Source organism: Xiphophorus couchianus, chromosome 7, assembly GCF_001444195.1.
Source record: "Xiphophorus couchianus chromosome 7, X_couchianus-1.0, whole genome shotgun sequence".
Lineage (NCBI taxonomy): Eukaryota > Metazoa > Chordata > Actinopteri > Cyprinodontiformes > Poeciliidae > Xiphophorus > Xiphophorus couchianus.
This window is the reverse complement of record NC_040234.1, coordinates 6,256,140-6,279,420: the sequence shown is the minus strand read 5'-3', so window position 1 is coordinate 6,279,420 and position 23,281 is coordinate 6,256,140. Positions and strand designations below refer to the sequence as shown.

The 23,281-nt window shown below is 41.9% G+C and overlaps 1 protein-coding gene across 1 annotated transcript in view; it reads right to left on the bottom strand.

Annotated features, from left to right (window-relative positions):
* The window catches only part of lats2 (large tumor suppressor kinase 2), a 31,393-nt gene that overhangs the window by 4,372 nt on the left and 3,740 nt on the right, over positions 1 to 23,281 (bottom strand). Inside the window, exons 2-8 of the mRNA XM_028022244.1 lie at positions 17,545 to 18,224; positions 5,430 to 5,562; positions 3,485 to 5,067; positions 2,197 to 2,424; positions 1,741 to 2,095; positions 1,008 to 1,190; positions 797 to 903 (exon numbers count right to left, since the gene is read on the bottom strand). Of these exons, the coding sequence (XP_027878045.1) occupies positions 797 to 903; positions 1,008 to 1,190; positions 1,741 to 2,095; positions 2,197 to 2,424; positions 3,485 to 5,067; positions 5,430 to 5,562; positions 17,545 to 17,883 (2,928 nt within the window). The 5' untranslated portion in view covers positions 17,884 to 18,224. The remainder of the gene's footprint in view (positions 1 to 796; positions 904 to 1,007; positions 1,191 to 1,740; positions 2,096 to 2,196; positions 2,425 to 3,484; positions 5,068 to 5,429; positions 5,563 to 17,544; positions 18,225 to 23,281) is intronic.

The window sequence follows — 23,281 nt, the reverse complement described above, 5'->3', positions numbered from 1 at the left end:
AGATCTAGAGAAACTCATCCATGTGTTTATTTTTTGTCCTCAGCCCAGGTGTCCTGTGGTATCAGCACCACGATACATTAAAGATCGGCTGCTGTGGTTTCAACCTTCCAGCCCACTCAGGTCCTCTGGTTCTGCTTTTCCAAACCCAGCGCTGGTTTTCATAAAAACTGGAACATTGACCAGTATATTTGATGTGTATTTTACCTGATGAGTTTTATGATGCCATTTGACCACATTTAATATTTATTACTTGTTTCATTATTGATGACTGGATGATGTTTTCATAAGGTAAAGCACTTTGAACTGCCTTGGTGCTGAAATTTGCTATAAAGATAAATGTGACTTGACTTTGATCTACATTACCAGTAAATCGTTACATACTCACCATCAGCTTGTTGACTTACATGCTTATGGTAAAGCCTAATTTATATTAGGCTTTTCATGATTCATTTCAACCATGTTCTCCATAATGGCTTCTGTTTTTAATCACTTCTTTGCACAGGACCACGAAAATTGATAGTTTTTCCTCTTAATAATAAAGCCCTTCATTTAAAAACTACATTTTAAGTTTACTTGTGTTTTCTTGACTAATGTTTAAATTGGTTTGATGCTCTGAAACACTCAAGTGTGACAAATACGTAAAATAATAGGAAGCAAAAGGAATAATAGGATGGTTTTTTACACCACTGTGTGTACGGTGAACTGTGGAACAGATTCAGAGTCTTCCGTTTCTGTCTAAACTGAATGTAAAAATTGTTAAAAATATATACCTGGCATTTTTTTTTTTCTCACTGACCTTAATCTGAGTCTCGGTAGGTGTTGGAGCGAGGAAAGGTGGTTGTCCCACCAGCATCTCAAAAAGAATCACTCCCACACTCCACCAGTCACACAACTGAGTGTAGCCTGCAAAAAGCACACAAATGGGTCGGTAAAAACAAACACAAACAAAAAACAAAACATGTACTTCAATAATAATAAACGGAAACAACAGAAACGTTATCGGCCACCTTTGCGCAGCAGAACCTCCGGGGCGATGTAATTTGGCGTTCCAACCAATGAGTGAGCCAGGCAGCGCTGGTGCTGCCGGTTGGCGCGCTGCTCCAGCGTCATCAGCCGGTCGCCACAGCGACAGTTGGATACGTCGTCCCAGGAGTCGCTGGGCTCCATGCTGTCCTGCCTGATGTGACTCCCTGGAGAAAGAAAGTTTATAAAAACATAAAGGTAAAGTAAATGTAATTTTATTTATATAGCACATTTTCAGCAACAAGGCAAAACAAAGTGCTTTACAGGAATCAAAAGGAAATACAAACAGAATAACAAACCAAAAAAAAAAAGAATCTAATGTTGATCTAAAGTATGTAAACTAGGTGCTCCTATTAAGGGTTGGTAGATAAGTATAAGTAAGTATCTTCTGGTCTAATTTCTATTCTGGGTTGGGAGAATAGAAGTCTAAAAAGTAGTTGCTAAGGTAGTTAAGCAGAAACATAAGTTTCTGAATTAAAGAAATATATAGACTAGTGGAGAAAAAGCAAGACTTAACTGGTGTACGTGGTATCTAAAGTGCTCAAAATCAAATCTAATAAAAGTCTAATAGTCTAATAAAACCTTGAGCTTGGGGTTATAGCATAATACATTTAACTCTGCAAATAAAATACACTCAGGTTTAATTTGACTAACACTTGCACAAAAAAGGGAAATAAAAAGAAAAAAGAAGAGCAAACTCAAACCAAGGTGCCCAACCTTTCTGGTAGTATTTGGAGTTGTGCGTCCAACGGAAGCCCGTGCAGAGGCCGAAGTCCGTCAGCTTGATGTGACCGTCCAAGTCGATGAGGATGTTGTCGGGCTTGATGTCGCGGTGGATGAAACCCATCTTGTGGACGCTCTCGATGGCCAGCGTCAGCTCGGCTATGTAGAAGCGCGCCAGGTGTTCGGGGAAGACCCCCATCCGGATGAGGAGGCTCATCATGTCTCCTCCGGGGATGTAGTCCATGACAAAGTAGAGGCTGTCGCGGTCCTGGAAGGAGTAGTAGAGACGCACCACCCACTCGTTGTCTGCTTCCGCCAGGATGTCACGCTCCGCTTTTACATGGGCCACCTAAAAAAAAAACAGGAACCAGTTAAAACCGGTGAGCTAAGCCGGTAGGGTCAGATTGGTGGAACTGAGCATAAGCCCAGTCATGTGACGCTTTGAGTCACCTGGTTGCGGTTGAGGACATCTTTCTTGCGCAGCGTTTTCATGGCATAAAGTGCACCGGTGTCAACTTTCCGCGTAAGGCACACTTCACCGAAGGCGCCGATGCCGAGAGTCTTGATTTTGATGAACATGGACTTGTCCATTTTGGCCCGGCGTAGTCGGTTGTAGTTGGACTCCTTTTGGTTCAGCATTTTCCTCATCTGCCCCTGCTCTGCTTCCGACAGGCCAGCCTGGGGAGAGAAAGTCCAAATTGGAAATATGACGATTCAGCCAAACTATGAGGGACAATCCATGCACTTAGAGCAGGGGTGGGCAATCCTGGTCCTCGAGGGCCGGTGTCCTGCAACTCTTGAATGTCTCCCTGATCCAACACACTTGAATCCAACAGCTGACTCACCTCCTAAGTGCAGTCAAGTTCTCCAGAGTCCTGCTAATGACCTCATTATTTGACTCAGGTGTGTTGAAGTAGAGATACCTCTAAAAGTTGCAGGAGACCGGCCCTCCAGGCCTGGAGTTGCCCACCCCTGACTTAGAGATTTGATCAATATTTTTAATATTTATCGTTTTAAGAGCGTTATAAAAGTGGATCAGACACAATTAATCGGATTAATAATGATGAATTATTGAAATAACCGTCAACTAATTTAGCAATATGGAGTTTGAAGACTCTAAGGAGCAACATATTCAACAGCAAACTGCACAAAAATCAAATAGATTTTGCATTTAAGAAAAACAGATTCTTTGTAAATCGGTTCTACCCAGAACTCTTCAAGTTGTGGTTTTAGCTTCATCTGGATCAAATTCTTATATTAAGAACCTTTTGTTATCCAGTGAATAACTGGTTAATCCAAAAACTAAATCCCTAGATCAGTCCTACACTGTGTTGATGTTAAGTCAAGCTGAGCTTTTAACATGTTGATAGATAGATAGATAGATAGATAGCATTTATTGTCATTGAACAGAATTCAACGAAATTTCCATTAGAAGGATTTATTTTAGCAATTCAGGGAATGCTGTTTTACTACATTTGAGGCAACAAAATGTTTATTTTGTTGTTTAGAAAACGAATTCAGGTGTTTATTTGCATCATTTAGTGTATGTATTTTATTGTATAGAAAGGTTTATGTGGTTAAATGAGGAATCTGCTGAATGTAATTTTTTAAAATAAATTAAATTCATTTTTTTTATATAGTGAAACCCACAAATCTTTGATTAATTGTTTAATCATCATAAATCGATAACTAAACTACTCGTTAGCTGGGTCCTAGTAGTGAGGAGGTGTTTTCCCACCTTGGACATCTCCTGTTCCAGCTGCAGCCTCCGGTTGAGTTTCTGCTGGTAGGTCTTCATCACGTTCTCGATGTGCTGCTCCATGTAGAACTTGAAGGCGAAAGGCGAGTAGGTTTTGATGCGCGACTCTCTCTTCTCCTCGTCCCGTCCGTTCTTTCTGACGGGAACGGGTGACGTCTGGATCTGCTTCTTGTCTTTCACCGCTTTCTCTCCCTTGCCCGCCTTCGTCTTCTCTTTGACCTGATGGCTTTCCTCGGCCTTCCTGCTCCCGCCGCTGCCACTGCGGCCACCTCTGGCGGTGGCGTTGCTGAGATCTGGCCCGCTAGCGCCGCCTCCTTCCAGAACCCCCGGCTCCCCCGCGGGTATAAGCAGGTTCTTTGGGTAAGGTGGAGGGGGGCAGCGCTGCTCCTGGGCGGGCTCTAGTGGATAAGTCTCCTCTGGCATGTAGGGCAGAGGTTCTGCCGCGTCCGGCGCCTGAGCCGCCATCCAGCCAGGATGGCACGGACCCACCGCCGTTTTGGGTTCTGGTCGCATCACGCGGATGCTCTTGACTGGCTGTTGGATGGGTGGGGACGTCACAGCTGTGATGGTGTTTGGAGGTCCCATAGAGGAGTCCTGCTTCCCGGCGGTCGGGGGCGCAGTCATGGTCGGTCTAACGCCGTTCGGAGCAGCGGAGCGGCTGTTGAAGGAATTTGTTCTGCTGGGAACCCGTACTTCCCCTCTACACGGGCCCTGTGGCTGGGGCTGCCTGGCTGCCGGGGTCCCGTCAGCACCCGGAGGGCCGGCCCAGTGGTGCTCATACAGGTCCAGGTTGAGGCTGGCTCTGGAGGGGGTCATCATACCCTGAGGCAGGTCTGAGAACTCAGGGCCCATGGGTGGCACGCCGCCGGGGGACCGGGACATCATGTGGACCTGGTGGGACGTGGGGCTGGCCTGGCGGGGGTGGGAGTGAGAGGACAGGTACAGGTTGGCCGGGTATCCTCCGCCCGCCGTCCCATTCTGAGACATCGCCCCTTTCGCCTGCATGTTGACGTAGTTGTCTGGAGGTCCCATTGGGGGCGGTTGCATCTTGTTCTGGAAGGACGGGGTCCTCTTGACCGCGTATCCGGCTGGTTCCATCATATGCTGCCTGGCATGAGCGTAGTCGTAGTGCGGGCCCGGGACGGGTCCCCCTGGTGGCTGCGGCTGGAGCTGCAGCGGCTGACCAGGGACATTGTAGCTCATCATGTGCCCGTGCTGCTCCATGCTGCCGGGGTAGGCCTTCTGCGGGGCGCCCGGTGGGTACATGGCGCTGCCCGGGTTGCTCTGGGTGGGCATCCCCGGAGGATAGCTGCCCATGCTGGGAGGCCGGCCCATCGGGTTGCCCATAGCGGGGCCCTGAGCCGTGCTCGACGGGGGCATCATGTAGTTAATGACAGGGGGAGCGCCCATGTAGGCTCTGGTCAGGTCGCTCTCAGGGCCGTAACCTGCTGCCCCGTCATACATCTGAGCCCCCATTTGATGATATGGATTCAGGGCGCCGCCCTCACCCGGAACCTCTAAAGCGGGACGGTGGTCCATCCCGTTCGGCATGCCGGCTTTTCCTTCAGCGGAAGAGAAACGTACATCCCGTTCAGCAGCAGTATTAATAGTGCCAGCTAATACAACAGACCCAAGTGAAGTTGGCTGCCTGCATCTTCTTCAAATTAAATAAAACTAGTTTCAAACTATGCTACACAAATTTTAGCTGCACAAACATAGCACAATTAACTTACATAAATTTAGTTTGATTCTGTTACTATGGGAATAGAGCTGGTTTCTTAAAAATTACAAACAATTGCTGCTGCACAAACCTAGAACAATGTTTAACAGCAGTTTTGTTAAACTTGAAGAAGTTTGGTGGGGCCAACTTCACTCAGGTAGTCAACGGATGTAGTGAAGAGAAACAGTGTTGTGGTGTTCGTACCCGGTGAAGTCTGCTTAATGACCCGAACAATGAGCTCGTTGCGAGGGTCAAGGTAACCCATTTTACTGATGTACTCCAAGGCCGCTTCGATATTCCTGCTTCCAGTCTGCTTCAGTGCCCGCACTGCCATTTCCTGTCAAAACAAACACACAAGAACATTTGTGATTGAGAAATTTGTTCATTACAATTAAAAGTTTATTGATCTCTGAGAAAGTTTTCTTTCATCTCTATGACATTATCAATATATTACTTGAAAATGGTCTCAAAACAACATTATTGTTTATCGCAATAACTTCTGGGACTATTTATTGTCTGTCAAGATTTGTTATTGAGACAGGCCTATTTATAATCTCACAGACGTATTTTGTGTGTGGCAAAACAAAACAAAAAAAAATCCAATGTTTTGCTTGGTTTAAGAACCTGGTCCTGTTCTAAGCCCTGATTTGATAACTGATATTTAATTTTCTTTTGGGATCAATAAAGTATTTTGAGTTTGAACTGAATTTGAATCCAAGAGGATCTGGTTGAGGCATTTAGAGCAGTCCAGTGTTTTACCTTGCAGATGAGCAGGAAATCTTTTCTTATTCATCATTTGACTTAATACCATCTGGTAGCACTACCCTGTATAATGTGACCCAATAAATCTTCCAATATTAAGTTTTTCTACAAGATATCTCAGCAGGGCGTGCTGTGGTGGCGTAGGGGTTAGCACGACCCATGTTTGGATGCCTTGAGTCCTCGACGCGGCTTCGACTCCCGGACCCGACAATATTTACCGCATGTCTTCCCCCTCTCCTTCCAGCCTACTTTCATGTAAGGGACACTAGAGCCCACAAAAGACCCCCTGGAGGGGTAACAACAACAAAAAAGGATATCTCATCAGGATCCTTAAGTAGATGCATAAAAATATAAACAAAATGTGCTTGCTCAAATTAAGTATTAGTTTTTATTCATTTTTTGAAGAATAAAAACTTCTAAAAAGTTTGTATTTTTTAGAATAATAAATATATATATACACACACAGAGAGAGAGAGAGAGAGAGAGAGAGAGAGAGAGAGAGAGAGAGAGAGAGAGAGAGAGAGAGAGAGAGAGAGAGAGACAGAGAGAGAGAGAGAGAGAGAGAGATTACCGTTTTGTTTTTCAGCATTTAAGTACACTATATATTTGAGGATTTCAAAGTTGACCCAAAATGATAGTTACCATTTTCTATCAGAGTGCAGCTCTACTCAACCATACATGAAAATAAGCATTGTTTACATAAATATTCAGTAAAATACTAAGCATAAAAAAGATGCTCATTAGCACACGAGTTTAGGGTTTCTGCTGTGTGTTTTGCTATATAACACCCGTCCTATGCTTGTGTTGATGTTTACTATGAGTATGAATCTCTTGAAATGTTGGGAATGGGGAGCAACCAACACAGAGATGCTTTCATGTCTGCTTAACAACAGTAAACAGAGAGGCAGAATGCTAGGCAGCAAGAAATTTGGGGCCACACCCAGGTGAGGAAATCCCCTCAAATGGCATATGATCTCACTTCAGGCACATTTTAATGCTTGACTGCTGTGACAAAGTCGCTCAGGTCCCCCTACTGGCCACAGGCAGGAATAGCAGCAGCTGATCCACAGGGAATATATACATAGTAATATGCCTAAACATATATTTTTATTATAAAACTGAAACAAAGTGACTAGAAGGATACCTAGGAACAAAAATAATCTATTTTCTTTGTTCTGTACAATGAAGGGAATGACGCCTGGAGAGATGTCTTCCCCCAGGAATGCTTTTCTGACTCAACTTTCTGCTTTTTCTCAGTCAGGCTGGCAGCCTGCAGTTGCCAGCAGGAAACAAAATCCAATCTAAATTGTTTAAAAGCGCAGCTCGCACAGCAACTGTAGGCACACCGAGCTCAGAAAGCCAGGAAACGTCAAGGTCGTGCACTTTCTGTAAACTGTGTGCCATATTGTGTGAGTTTACTGCACCCTGCTATACCGTCCTCTCCCACGCTGGCACGCACCTTTAAATCTCAATGCTCACCACGCTCACACATCAGTGTTTATATGCTGCTTCCTGTGTGTGTGTGTGTGTCTGCTGCATTCCGGCGCGGTCCGAGGAGAGCGTCGGCTGCCAGAGCCGCCCTGTTGCTGTCACATTTGGTCCTTTCTTTCTTTGTTTTCTTTTTTCCTTTTTTTTTTTTTTAGCCACGTCTGCTCTGCGCTTTCTGGCGATACGTTTCAAAGGTTACACCAGACCGAGGTTTTAGAGGTTTTGAAAAATGAGATTGAGATTGAAGAGGGAGAAATACAAAAGACGACAGGAGACGGGAGGCAAAAGCAGCGATGGTTTTTGTGATGAGAAACTGAAAAGGTTTCTTTCAGTAAACTCTGGGGAAAATATAAAAAAAATAAAATCTACCATAAAAAAAAGTACTTCAAAGTGTTGTTTAAAAAAAAACATGCTAGAAGTGTTGTCTCCTTGATGAAAGGATTATAACATTTCAATAAAATAGAATATGTAATCTGATGAGAGTCATATCAGATTAAAAGTAACGTTAAAAAGGGATTAAACACTTTTCTATCCAGCTGTGAGAGGTTGAACAGCTAAAGCCTTTCCTCTGCCTACATCTCCCAGAATGCTGAGCGGTTCTGGATTAGAGTTCAGTGAAATTATTCTATTCTTCGTCTTATCAATCGATATTGATCCTGTGTCTATGGTGATAAATATTATTATTGATGAGCACAGATGAAGCCCACAGAACATCACCGAAGCTGAATTTGGAACAATAGACTTTAATAAGAAAAATAATAATAAAACAGCTCACCAACTGTTTTTGTTTACACGTCTTTTTTTCCCTGAAACATGACCAACTCATCCCTGATTAAATTCTACATTTGCAATTTTATCATTATCATTAACTTTTTTTATAAAGGTACTTTAATACCAGACACAGCTGAAACAAAGTGCTGAACGACAAAGTAAGATAAAAGAAAGCATAAAAATAAAGCGACAGAGCTAATAAGCACACAGTAATGATTTAAAAACTCAATTCACAAACACACACAAAAAATTTTACTTTCAGAAACGAGGCTCCGACTTTCAAGAACATTTTCTGGATTCCTGCTTAAACAAATGATGAAATGTAGTAAAAAGATTTATAAATAAACTTATCAATGTGATTGTGTTCTCTTAGTGTAACACTAGTTTCCTGTGAAATCCTTTTATTCGTGTCAACAGGGGGCATCAGTGAAGCACCATCCTGAACACAGACAGTGCATAGATAGACTCGATCCTCACAAAAACCAAAACATGTTTTTCTGCTTTTGTCATCTTCCGTCTTTCCATCACATCTGAAATATTCAAACCTATTCCATAATCTGTAATCTGACTTTAATCAGGTCCAGTAGAACCACCATGACAGCCCCTCTTTCCCTCCCTCCCTCCACCCCCTCTGGATGTGGGCGGGTCTCCTGACCCTGGTCGTCATGGCGACAGATGTGTCTCGCTCAAATTCCTCGGCACAGGAAGCAGGAATTTGAGCTATTTCCGATCTGGACAGACTCTCTCTCTCTCGTTCTCATTTTGAAAATAACCAGGCCGCATTTTGCACCCTTGTCATAATAGTCAGAGAGCTGCAAACCGCCGACTTATCCCAAACGCTGGCCTGCAATTTCTACCAAAAGATGCCCGAGCTGCAGTGGCAGATAGATGCATCAATCCCAAGAGTTTTCCCCTCTGGAAAACATTTCCCAGAGTATTCTTGATATTTAAGCCTCGTTGCTGACCCAGATCAGACTTGACCCCAGAAATCAAAGCCACATGAATGGCTATCAAGAGTGGTGTGGTCTATCCTCTCTTCCTCGTTATTGAAACATGTGCAAAGAGATATTTAATAGTACATGTTATGACAGGGTGAGTCCAGGGATGCCTCATCCTCTGTGCAAATATCCAAACATACGACGAGCCGCCCACCCCAAAGTCACGTCCCGTTGGCCTCATTATGTAAAAAAAAACAATGTTGAATCACACATCGAACGCCTTTATGTGCTTAGTAACGAACCAGATTCCTGCTAGGGGCCAAAGTTCATCCTGAAGGTCTAGAAAGGTTTGGCTTAGAGGGTCAGGGAAGAAAATGTACAAAAGTCATCAAAAGCCTCCCTTCGTTTCACTTCCTGGATTTTCTTGTCATTTTGATGCCTGGCATGCCACCCCTCTCAAAAACATTTCCTCCTTAAAAAAAAAAAAAAAAGTTATGTAACGTTGGTATGTAATCTGCAGCTGGGAAAAGGCAGGAAAGACGAGAAGCGCTGATAGGAGATGGGCTGAAAAACAAAGGGCCATCAGAAGAAGAAGAAGAAGTGAGCAAGGCGGAGGATTACACTCACATTTATTTCAACCATTTCTTCTGTGAGTTGATTTGAATTGAAAATCGAAATAAGTAGAAGCTGTAAAACACGCTTGTCAAAAAATGATGGTAGTTCTTGGGTGGGTTGACATCGCTATGGAGATCCGGGGTGCTGAAGCCTACATATGGAGGCTTCAGTCCTCAGACGTCACGGGTTCGATTCCCGGCCTTTGCCACACGTCTTCCCCCTCTCTCAATACCCTATTTCCTGTCAAGCTACTTTCAAATAAAGGCCAAAAAAAAAGTCCCAAAAAAACCTTTAGAAACCAGAAAACTCAATCGATAAAATCAGGTTAACGGCCAATATTTCTGTTACGCTCTACAACTGTAAATAAATTGGAGTTGTTCCACAGAAAAAAATCAATTTAATTTTATAGAACTCCATATATTTACTACGGGCTTGCTTTAAATGAAATCAATTAGATTAAAATATACACTTTAACACTTTCAGTAAGTACTGTGGTAGTCTGACACCATTGTTTCCTGACATTTTAGAGCGTTGGCTGAAAGGATTTTGAGTTTTCGCTTTCACATTTCTTTTGTTGAGCCATCTTAAAAAAGAGACATCAACAAAACAATCCAAGAGACACCGGTCCACAGGAAAAAACAGAGCCAAACACCCTGCAGTGGCGTCTGACAGACAGAGGAAGAGGAGGAGAGGCGACACGTTGGGTGGTGACTGGACCGGAGCAGGAGGAACTGTTCCACCCTGCTGCCATTGAATATTGTCTTCCTGTTTGGACTGACTGGGTCGGGCCTGCTCTGCTCCATTCACAATCATGGCGGTAATGGAGGTCAGCTAGCGAGTGCGAGGGCAGAGGAAATGGAACCAACACGCTCTTTGTGCGGCTGACCGGCTGAAATGCTGGATAAGCAGTAATGTGGAGTAGGTGATACGACAGATGAGTGTGTGGTTCCTTTAAAAAGGCCGAGTTCAGGGACAAAATGTGACAGCAGTAGGAGTTTTTGTAAAAAAAACAACAAGAACATGTCACCGTCACTGTAAAACAAATAGCAGAACCAGCTAGGCATCGGTTGGGTCCCAGTATCCACATGTAGCAAAGTTTTGTAGAGTTACTGTTTCACCACAGCTAAGCTAATTGAACGTAACGTTGATTTGGCTTAATTTAATTTAATTTTTTTAAATGAGATGCCAAAGTTTATCTGGGTAGTAACTTAGGAATATCTTGATACACACTGCAGGTAAGCTGGCTGAAACAAAGATACACACTTCCAGGTCAAAACTTGGCATTTTGTCCTCAGCAGGCAGTTCGAAACCAATAGTAAAGTCAGTGCATTTTTGTTGCACGTTTTTGCAAAATAAATGTTAAAGATAACATTTCTGATCGCTGATAGATTTCAGCTGGTGTCTTGGCTTTCCATAACTTTTTCTACGTGTGTCCAATACTTTTTCTCTTTGTTGTTTTACATTATTACACCCAAGTTAATATCTGAACTTATTTGTTTTGGTTTCTTTTTATCCATGGATTACATGTCAGGTGTTACCAGCACCTGATCATGACTTCATCTCAATAGCACCGTTAAGCTAGGTTTAAGCCAGTGTTGTAGTCCAGACCACCTAACCCGAGACCAAGACAAGACCAAGACCAGAGTGTATCGAGACTGAGACAAGACCAAAGCTTTTAGGGTCCGAGACCAAGACAAGACCGAGGGAAGTCGAGACCGAGTCAAGACCAAGATCAGCGCCCCGCTACATGACAATAAAATGTGAAATATGATCAAAATTGCTAATCAAATTGATCTGAAAGATTCACATTCCCATAAAGACACCTAGATATTAAATACTTAAGAGCTGAAATAAATTTAACCAATATTAAAAGCAGAATAAACTCTTTGTTCTGCTTATCTAAAAAGATAACGCCCTGGGCATTTGCCCATATCATTCATATCATTCATGCAATGCTGACCAGTTGTCACTGGTCTACATTGCAATTGACCAGTGACGTGCGGTGAGGTGCAAAGCTGGTGAGGCACTGACTTAACCACAATCAGATTTACAAATATATATACCCTGCATGTTATTGTTTACATAAGGAAATTTCGTGCATGCAGACAACGCTGGAGGCCAAAAAGATTATTCTTTTACATGTCAATTTAAGTATTAATAATTTCATGCTGTGCTCCACAGCAAAGGGAGAAACCGTTACAGTAAAACTCAAAACCACGTCTTTCTCGCTCTCTTTATCAGCGCAGCTACGTGCAGATTTGTTGCCATAGCAACTGACAACAAAGTCACAAAAAAACCCACACACAATTATTTCCCACACAAAGAACAGAACATTCAGTCCGTTGCAGTAGTATGGTTTTATGTAGTAAGAGGAGAAAACTATAAGTATATTGCTGCACTTGACTTTACTGTATTTCTAGCTCGCTGTTAGACAATAACAGCGAGCTAGAAATACAGTAAAGTCAAGTGCAGCAATCCACAACTTACTCTGCAGTTGTGGAGTCACAATGTCTGGGATCATGAGCGCCCCCTGCCATGAGGCAGGAGAACTGCCTGCATCACCTCGAATCTGTTCTCTGCCGTTTCTGATCGCTCCTCAGCACACGAAACACGTTACACACACAGCTGGTGACAACACTGTACATTATATACACATAAGCTAAATTACGAAAAATCAGTTTACATATTAAATGTTCTTTAGCCATTTTATTGGCAATGTACAGACAGGAGGAACATGCTCTCATCAAATGGCAGCCAGTGCAGTTGGAGAGGTTGATCAATCCCAGGTGAGGCTCAGCTCGCTGCTTGCGGTCTTCAAATAAAATCCAGAGTCCTCAGCACCCGAGACAAGACCGAGACCATCAAAAAATGGTCTCGAGACCAAGACCGGTCTCGAGTACTACAACACTGGTTTAAGCTAAGTTTACAGCAGACACGTTGAACTGGACGCACCATGGCGCGCCAACAGCGCCGACCCCATCCCCCAGCGTTGGCCTCGCATGGCATCACCTGGTCGTGCTCCTTGCGCCACCGTTCACACAAACTGGACAATTTTATAGATGCTCTTGCACTGGTATCAAATCAGTGAGCTCATTTAATCAGAAACATACTCTATAAACGCCATACCACTGCCTGGGCTCACAAGCGCTAAACACGAACATTCAAAAGTCCGACTCAGCCTTTCAACATGTTAACTATGAAAAATTGCGATGTATCCAATTGTTATTTTACAAGTCGAATCCATCAACATTTCCAGAGCAAAAATATGTCATGACACAAGCTTACAGCGGCAATAAGGAGAATGTCTTCTTTTCTACCAAAGTTTGAAACAAAATCCTGCTCCAGGTTTTGATTCAGAAACACGACATAACAACTACTGAGGAATTTCTGCAAATTTCAGGCAGAAACTTTTTTAATCACCTACCATCCCTCTGGGATCCTAGTGATTTTCCTACCAGCTCAGAGTTGTTGCTAATCAAAAACAAGAAAAAACATCAGATTTTTTTAAAACATCTGTGGACCTCTTGATATCCTAAAATCCAAGAAAAACAACAATAACAAAACATTTTTTTAAATGAAAAGCACCTAGTCCAGATGTGGAAATAAAGACACAGAGGAAAGGTCCCACAATCAGCAAGCACTGGACAAACAGCGGGTTTCTGTGTGTGATAAGCTGTGAACAATTTGCCTGCTCCTCTTTTACTTCTTCTTCTTCGTATCGCTGTGATGGGCTTGAGTGGGGGCATTTTTCACATACCACGCTCGATCACAAGGGCTTTTAACCACAGATTCCCCAGATCTTAACTGGACTAACAGCATTTTGATGGGACAGTCTGATTTAATCACATAGCTTAGTCACCCTTTAAAAATGCCTTACTTGCTTCAATTTCTTCACCCCCAAAGAAGAAAATGCTGAAAAATGAATACTTTTGAGAGTTTCCCCCCAATGCATATGCAGGTATGCAGAAACTAGAAACAACACAAACATCCTCATTCAACAGCGCTGATGAAGCCCGATTAAGGGTAAAATCTCAGGTTCATGTCTTAAACTTATAGAAATTTAAGGTAATAAACAGAGTCCACTCAACTCCGTGGTGTAAAACAAACCTCAAGTTTACCGGCATGCTCCACTTCTTCAAGTCGGACGCATAGCGGTGGGGACGAATGCCAAACAGCCCCGTTGAGAAACCCATCTGATGTTTCAATATTTCAACACGTGTTACGTAACCGCATCACTATGCGCTTGGCAGGGGGGACTTGTATTGTGTCGTGTCTAAGAGCACAGAGCGCTCAACTGTTTCGTTTTGGAGAATGCCTGACTGAAGAAAAAAAATAAATTAAAAAAATCTAAAAATCTGAATGATTAAACACAGCTTTAGATTTGGGAGAAATGTTTAAAAGCTGGCAGTCACTCCACAGGTTTTACTTGAGGCAGAATTTTAATTTGTTTATTGGCCCACTAGTTTCAGCTTTGAATCTTATTGACTGATTTACAACAAACTGCAAGACACCCGCGTCCCCACCGAAAGAGGTTCCAGGCAACTTGTTGACCTCTGGGTAATTTAACTCCATCTGTGGGATTTTACTTCACCCCAACTCCATAATTCAGGAGCCAACGTCATTTAGTTAGCTGCTAACTGCACTTGACATTACCAGTGATGGAAATGACTTTGCTAGTAAAATTCAAGGTATTCCTCCAATGTCTGTAGATCTCACCTATTAACTCTAAACCAGGTCGCAGAAAGAACTCTGGGACTTCCCAGTTCCCAAAAAGAGATGCTTCTCATTTCAAAATGGGACAAAGATGAGAATAAAATAATTAAATAATGGTGTATTTCCCACGTCAGGGAATGGCTGCAAGGAAGTAGCTACTCACCTAAACTTGGGCAAATCTACAATCATTAAGAAGAAGTTTACTGGAACTAGAACAAAGAGGGTAGAGAACAAATGTTAAAAAATCTAAATAGTCATTTCTAAAGTATTTTGTCCACTGCAAACCCTTGTAATTGTTGTTACCTAGCTAGGTACAGGTCCGCTCAGCTCTCCTCTCCACACAACTGGTCACTATGAGACAGCAACATCCTCCAAAAACACAACAATCAAAAAATCTAAGCTTAGCAAAATGTTTAGAAGACAGTGATTGTCCATCTGAAAATATGGTACAAGTTTATGAGGTAGGAGTTCATAAGTTTCTTACTTCTTCCTACTCCTTTTCGAACATGTCAAGTGGAATTTGTGAAAAATGAATGACAGTAAATGTGGAATTTGTTGTCTGTGGTACAAAAAATATGTGTCTTTTTCATTCCTTGTCCATGTGAGTTATTTCATACTGCTATCATATTCAAATACATGAAATAAATGAATGATTTCCCAGTGTCTTATTAGCCAGGAGAACATCTTTTCTGTACGTTTTGTCAGCAGCACGTGACCTGTGACGACCGTTTACACGAGGCAAAGAAGTAAATCGGAATGACTTCCATTATGCAGGTGTGCACAAGGTTTTACGGTTCGCTGGTTTCTTTGTGTGACATATTGGTGTTGAACTCTAGAACATTTTTACAAGAAAACTTTCTTTTTTAAATGTGAAATGTGAGTGTTTGAAAATTTGAAAAAGCTTGCTGTCAGGTTTACAGACCTAGAACATCAAGTACAGACACAAGGAAAGACAGGAGAGAGTGAGATTCTTTTCACTCGCAAGGAGAAACCGACAGAGATGTGCTTCCAGTTACAATCCCCTACCGCTCTGAAAGCACTTTCTGCCGCACCTCTCTTTTATTTCTCACATTCCCTAAGTTTACATGTACACTGCAGCTCTAAAGAAGAAGAAGCAAATTAATCACATAGCTGCAGCCTGAGTCAGGGTCACATATCATCTAAACGAGCTATACAATCTTCACTTCACACTTCTTCAGCCTTGCAGCTCAGGAGGAGGACAGGAGCTTCCAGCCAAGCGTTTATCTGGGACCGCCACCTACTGCAATGTACTCATCTCCACTTCTCCTTTCAGTGGCCTCCTTAAATATAATGATTAGTATTTACATAGGTTATTATTTTAATTCTATCACTTGCGAAAAGCCCTTGGTCATATACTGTATGTAAGAGATGAATGACAGTAAATGTGAAATTCTTTGTCTGTAGATTTGTAGAAGTATTTTTCCCATCAGTTCATATTTACACACCTTTTGAGTTAAAAGAAACAGAATGGTAAAAGTAACATTTAGAAAAAAAAAAAAAAAAAAACTGGAAAAATTATAATTTAGGAAAACAGATTTCAGAGGACCCTGTGATTATGGCAAGTTTCATTTACTGTTCATGCAACAAAACACAAAACAGCATTAAAATACACGTTTTGTCGCCGTCCTGCCATCAGTGGTCATTGATTGTTCACATTAGGTGCAGCGGCTATGTCGTGCTACAAAGGTGAGACTTCTGTCACTGTAAAATATTTCCACATCTTATGCTGGCTTTAACATTTTTAATTAGATGGGTTTGGCTAGTGATGAAATAGCAGCCTTTGCGTTTAACTTTGCTGTGATACACTCATCCTTGTTCTTGTTAAGTTAATGAACTATGTGTCATAAAAGATGAGGTTTCCCTTGGACTTTTCTCCAGGTTTCTCTGACCTCACTATAAATACTTTTCCTGAAACTGAGAATAGCTGATTTTGAGACTTTTCCAGTACAAACAACCACTCCAAATAGAGATTCTGCTATTGGGAAAAGATTGGATTGTTTCACTGGTCAATGTCAATCAAGTTGAAAGTAATGTGAATCTGGTTAGCAGCACTGGTGCCTGTCTAATTCAAATTACCCCTTTAACACAGCTTGTGTATTCTCATGCACCCCCGACCACACAGACAGGTGGATATATTTTCTATTCATCTTCATAACAAAAGTGTTTTTGATTCCTTGGTGGTAAAACAGGAAGTCGCACAGAAATCTCCCAAGAATGTCATTGTGTCAAATCAATAACTAGCCAAGTAAAACAAAATCCTCTTTGGTTAAATATGTAGGTATTGGATTAGAGATGGCCAATAAGGACTTAAATTTTTATCATAGTATTTTGTAGCATTATTGTGATAATAAACATGACAATAAGAACTATTTTTTACCTTTTTTCTAGGTAACCGTACAGCTCTGATTGCTTGACGCAGCAATCATGGCACAAATGATGCTCTTACAAAACTCACCTATTTGTAATTTGCTTCTTTAGGACAGCAGCAGTCGCATAAAGAAGTGTGATTTATAACACTAAGCAGTACATAGTAACTGCATTTAACCATATTTTCAAATTTATTGATATCTATCGAAACTCTCATTGAACAAAGTCCAGTGGTCGGGCGCTATGGCAGTCATTCATCCAGCGGCTCGTCATGTTTCTGAGTTAAATTTTTTTTAAGTTGACAGGAAATTAAAAAATATCACTTGACAATTATGCATTACTGGACGATTGGAAGATTAATACGTGAACAACTACAAAGTCTTAAAAAATGCAAACATTTTAAAAAGACTTAAATAAATAAGCAATGTTTAGCCTGGTGGGAGCACTAGTAAAGCCTGGTGGCCCGCCAGTGAATACACTGAAAGACCCTGAAAGAGTGGAGAAAGCACCAAAACTAACAATCCTGACAGGTTGGGGGGTTTTCAACCCCGGGAACTTCTTGTGACAAAGATAAATGAAAATTCTTATCAAGTCAAGATATTTATCACGATAAATGACAAACGATGTGACTTGGTCAGGCTTACCTGGTCGCAGCCAGCGTTGACGAGCTCCTGCAGCATCTGCCTGTTCACCTCTCCGGCCTCCCCCGACTCGTTGGCGAACGGCATGAGGGACCTGCGGATTTCTCGCAGGGCGCTCTGATAGTTGTTGAATTTCTGCGGCGGCCGGAGCTGCTGCTGCCGGTTGGCCGTGTCCTTCCCACTCTTGGAGTCGGCCGCCCTGCTCCCCTCGGACCGGGAGCTCCCGCCGTGCAGCGCCTGGCTCACCAGCTTGGCCGGCTGCTTCAGGCCCTCCTTGATCTCCTGGAGCCTCTGCCGTGTGTTGCCCACGTACGGGGCAGCTGGGAACGTCTTGGGCCTCATGGCCTCAGTGTCCCCCCACCCCCGGGCAGGCACCTACTCTAAATCGGGGGAGACTACCACACACCAACTGGCACTCGCTCAACTGGACCCTCTCCACCCAGCTGACCTAAATAGATAAAAGGCCTCCAGGAGCTCAGCGCAGAAACCCAGATTTAGAAGTCCGCCTCTTGCGTCGTTTCCCTCTGACTGTGTTTCTAAGTCCTGATGGAGCAGACGGAGGCGATCCTGGATTCTACAAGCATTCCATGGTGGGAGCCTCAAGGCTCAGGTTGCAGCTTGTTCCAGGAAATGCAGCCGCGGGTGTGGGCAATGCAGAGCCAAACCATGATGCCAGTGTGCGCCTGTGGAGGAAGAGATCCAGTGAGAACGTGCATACTGTGGTCATACGTCATGCTTATTATGGTCTATCTGAACAAACGGTGAAATGAGGAGCTTGTCTCTGAAACACAAGGATGCTGTGTTGGAGACTGAAGACTGACAAAGGCCATAAAAGGGAAGTATTATGTGTTTTCCAGACACATAGTACCAGTTAATAGCATGATCAAGTAACTATGTTACCTTCAATTCTTAGAAAAATGCTGTCAAATGACAAAGGAAATTTATCACCTTGAAATTGGGCTTCTGTCTCTTTAAAAACTCCTGCTCCTTCTGAAACCCAGCCTTCAAGAAGTCATCATGTCTATTAACCCTTTAGCAATATTTTTACCAGTGTTTAACTGAGAAATAGCTCACATATTGAGCCCACCAGATACACAGATGCAACAGGTGTTTGCTAATTGCTGCTGGCTAGTCTGAAGGAACTGTGTGGGGGAGTCACAGAGGATGTCTACTCTGTAAGGTGGAAGCTCGGAATATTGGAATCTGCAGCTCAGAGGAGGAACTTCATCCTCAAAAGCGGAGCCACCCAGGCATTTGGCATAGCTGAACGGTTGCCATGGAGATTAAGGGATTTCTCAAACATGCTTGAAATATCAAAGCAAAACTCTAGAATTGTTTTTGATGAGGGAATAACATTATAAAATTATGTAAAACTGAAAAAAAAAGTTTCTTTTACATAACACTGCTCCTTTAAAAAAAACATTCTGTAGCACCATCAGGCATGCTGGCAATAGTCCGTAAATGTCACAACTCGTATATAGGACCTAGTTGAATATGTCGTTACCTGGAAACCAGCGAGTCACATTCTATATCAGTGGTGTTTAAGCGTCCATGCATAATTCAGGAATATCAGCAGTCATAAAGACTTAGTTGCACAACTGAACTGCGGTGACTGCATACTTCTGCAAAGCGGTCATCGGTGAACACCCCTGTGAGAGCCTAGCAAGCCAGCCGGGAGTCACAACAAGCCAGCGGCCCTCCCAGAGCAGACCCCTTTTGGCTGTTCTGCTCTACGGCGTTTATGGACATTAAACACCACCTGACGGCCTTATCTGAAGAAAAAACATACTCTGGATTCTGCCACTACAGTGTTACTCCTCCGGAGCGGTTGGGATGACATGTGGAAGGGCTGCACGTGTTTCTGTCCAGGGGCCTCACGTTAGCAAAGAGGTGAAATACTTGCAATGCAAGAATTAAGAGAACTCATTTCTGCATAAACAGCAGATGGAGCAACAGATCTTGAAGCAACTTGCGCTCTAATTCATGATGACCCAGTTTACATTATTGTAAAACTTTCATGTTCTAACAATTTAATAACAAAACGTCCCCAAATCTGAATCAGCCTGTTAGAACTGTATAAAAATATCTTCAGTTATAAAACAGTATCTGTTTGGGGCGATAGGCCTAAACAGAAGCAGTTACATTTGTTGTAACCTAAGAATATTGAGCCATCTGCAAAACACGGTAGTGGCAGAATCATGAACAGGTCATGTTCTGCTGCCAATCAAGAAGGGTTACTACCCCTCGTTTGTTTAATCTGAAACTAATAAACAGCTGCATGGTTGAAACTTAGACAGAACAGAAGAACGAACTTCATAATGGCTAAAAATATTTTCTGGCTGCCTTAATAGATATTAAATTCTGTCAGTACCAGAAAAGGATTCCTCTTCTAACTACATAAAATCAGCAGTAGCTTCACGGCAGGTCTACAGTGTTCTGTTATGCTAACTTTGCAAAGAACCACACATGGTTCTGAGAGTAATTCTGCAATAAACATAACCACCCGACTGTGCTCTATAACATTACACTCCAATAAAGATTGAAGGGAAAAAATAGCATTACTCTGAGCTTTAAGAGCCACAGCCAGCTGTTTTACAGCCAGTCCATTTTACATTGGACTCCCTGGTTAGCACCACTCTGAATGAGGTACCAAACTTACAGTGCATGCACAATTATTAACCCCTTAACTGTCATCCTAAAGTCAATGGGTCCATGAGGACACCGGTGTCATCATGACAGATAAGGGGTTGACGCAAGGGAGTGTTTTGATCATTTTTAGGCATATTTTCTAACTTGGTTGAAGATAAATGCTTGGTGGATTTTAGCATAGCAGGTGATGTGCATCTGTATAGCGATGGAGGGTGGGGCCAAAGGGGATCAACACCCTACATCAAGGGGTGCATAATTAGTAGGCGCCTTCTTTTCTTTAGACAAAATGGGCTAAAAGTTCCTCAAAGGGATGGAGGACTCTTGAAATTGCTAAGAATGGGGTGTGATCACAGAACCATCAAACATTTTGCTGCAAATAGTCGACGAGGGTCCCAAGAAATGTGTTGAGAAAGAAAGAAAATATCTGCCAAGGAAATGAGAAGAATCAAGACTTAAGATGATGATGACAACCAGAAAGCCAACATCTTTCACCTCTGTCTCATTCCATAATTGCAACTTAAGTGGAATAACTAGAAAATCTTCAGAGTTCAGAAACATGGCCATGGTACGGAAGGCTGAAATCCCAACGCCTCTGAACAGGACACTTAAACTGAACTGTCTAGACTGGGCCAAGAAATATTTGACAGCTTTTTCAAAGGTTTTATGGGTGAGAGTGACTCTTAACGGACTAGATGGACGGCCTTTGGGTGGATCAGAACTAGAGCTCTACTTTGAGTCAGACGCCAGCAAGGTGGAGGTGGGGTATTGCTATAGGCTAGTATTTTTAAAGACGGGTTAGTAGGAGACTTTCAGGTTGAAGATGGACTCAAAATCAACTCCCAAACATACTACCAGGCTTTAGCAATACTTTCTTCAAGCAGTGGAATGGGAAAAAGTCAACATCTTTCAAAAAGACAATGATTTTTATGCCGGACAACCCCAACCCTCCTCTGACCTGAACCCAATTGAGAACTTGTGGGCTGTTCAAAGAAGAAAGGCCAAAAGTTCCTTCACGGTGATCGATTTAGCAAAAACTCAATATCAATGCCTCCACTTACTAGGCTTAGGAGTTATTACTTTCACACTGGGAAAAGTTGGTTTGGATAGCTATTGTTAACCTGATAAAGGAATGAATTTGAAAGCTGCACTTTCGTATTTACTCGAGTCATTTTAAAATAAAAATACTTTATTTACAACATGTATTTGATAAGAATTCAGAAGTGGAATAAGCCTTGTAAAGCGATGCTGGAATGGGTTATTATCATGATGGACTGATCAGTGTGATTTGGGTCTGAATACGGGACATGTTTCATCAGCCAAACTTTTGTGTTCAAGGAAATCATCTAAAGCTAATGAGCTTCACTTAAAGTGATTCAACTATCCCATACAGCTTTGCTTTTGTTAAATTTAATGCCTCTCTTTTCTTCGGGATTCACTTGGCTGAGTTTCACATCAATGATCTCCTCCAGCCCTCTAGCTGACAGATTGGTTTCCCAAACGCCAAACTGATTTATCTCAAGACAAAAGAGAAAGTCCTGGATAAAAAAAATCCCCCTCTGGCAGCATCGCAGACACATTCATGATACTAGTTTTAATGGGTTTTGCTCTGTCTGAAGATGGCTGACAGGTGGAGCAGTCAAAGAATTTTATCTGACTATTATGCTGACATGTGGGAATAAATGATGAGCCGGAGGTATTTCCACAGGCAGAACGGAGACTTCCTGCATCAAGACATTCTTGTTTCTCAACATTGGAATAATCACAAGGATTAGATCACGATGGTGGAAATCCTCAACATTTAAGAGGCCAGTAATAATAAATGCTCATATTGGGGTTTATTAACGTGTTTAAGCTGTAAAACCACCACTTCATTACTTTGACCATTTTTAAAAACAACCAAAAGAAAACCTATGCATAAATGGGTGATGAAATACCAGTTTATTAACACTTAATAATGTATACTCTAACACAAGATGGAGTACATTAGACCTTACCAGACTCATGTCTCAGTTTATTATGCAGATTTCAGATCAGGTAATTATACATCAGTCGTGTCTCTTCTGTATGTTCCAATTGTGAAACAATATGAGTATCACGTTGCCGGACAGGTTTGAAGTAACTATATGAACATGTCCCAGCTGGTTTCTGGAATCCTGTGAACAGACTTAGATCAGCTCTAATTCCTATCTACACCACTTGAACTTGTCCAATTACTGGATAATCCTACATTTAATGGAGATCCCTTAAAGCAATCTGAACTTTGGTTCCATTATTTGGTTTGTAAAAGCTCAAATATTTGCAGTTTTGCTCCTCTGTTTAGAATCTTAACCAAACCATCTTTATGAACCATGTTGTTTCCAATGGAAACCCAGACTGAAGACAGTCCAAAGTCTGCTTTTTCTTTTAACAATTTGTGGTCAATATGTTAAAAGCAATAAAATATTGTAATATTATAGCTATAAAATGCATTTGTGGGAAACTTCTTATCATATTTAATTTCTTCTTTATATATTTATCCACAACTGGTACTTCTCTAGACTTTTTAAAACATCATAGGAATCCTCCCTATAATTTTTTTTTATTAATCATAAAGCAATGCAAGTTTTATTACCTTCTTCATCCAAGTACATCACCACCAAACTACATGACATTCTTAAAAAAAAAATTCTACTCTTGAGAAATGTCTGCATTTAGGGCGATTGAAGGTGAAATAAAATTTAAAAAGCTTCAAAGTTGAAAATTAGTTATTTTTAATTCTTCAGTGGAGAGTTGGGGTGCTAAGTGAGCAAAAGCAGAACTACTTTCGACAATCATGTATTTGTGGAAGGATTGAAATTGTTGATCACGGTACTCCTGATAAAGTAAAAGAAAACAAAAGCCTTTAATTAAACTAACAAGTGAAAATAATGACAAATCCATCTTATGAATTTTTTTGCACTTAAAAAGATTGTGACAAAGTAGATTGTGACATTTCCAAACTTACTGAAATGACTCGAGCAAAAACAGATGAAAATGAGTTTATTTTAAATAAATACTGGTATTATTCTAACTCATGTTTAATTTCTATTATTACTTTTACCCATATTAATTT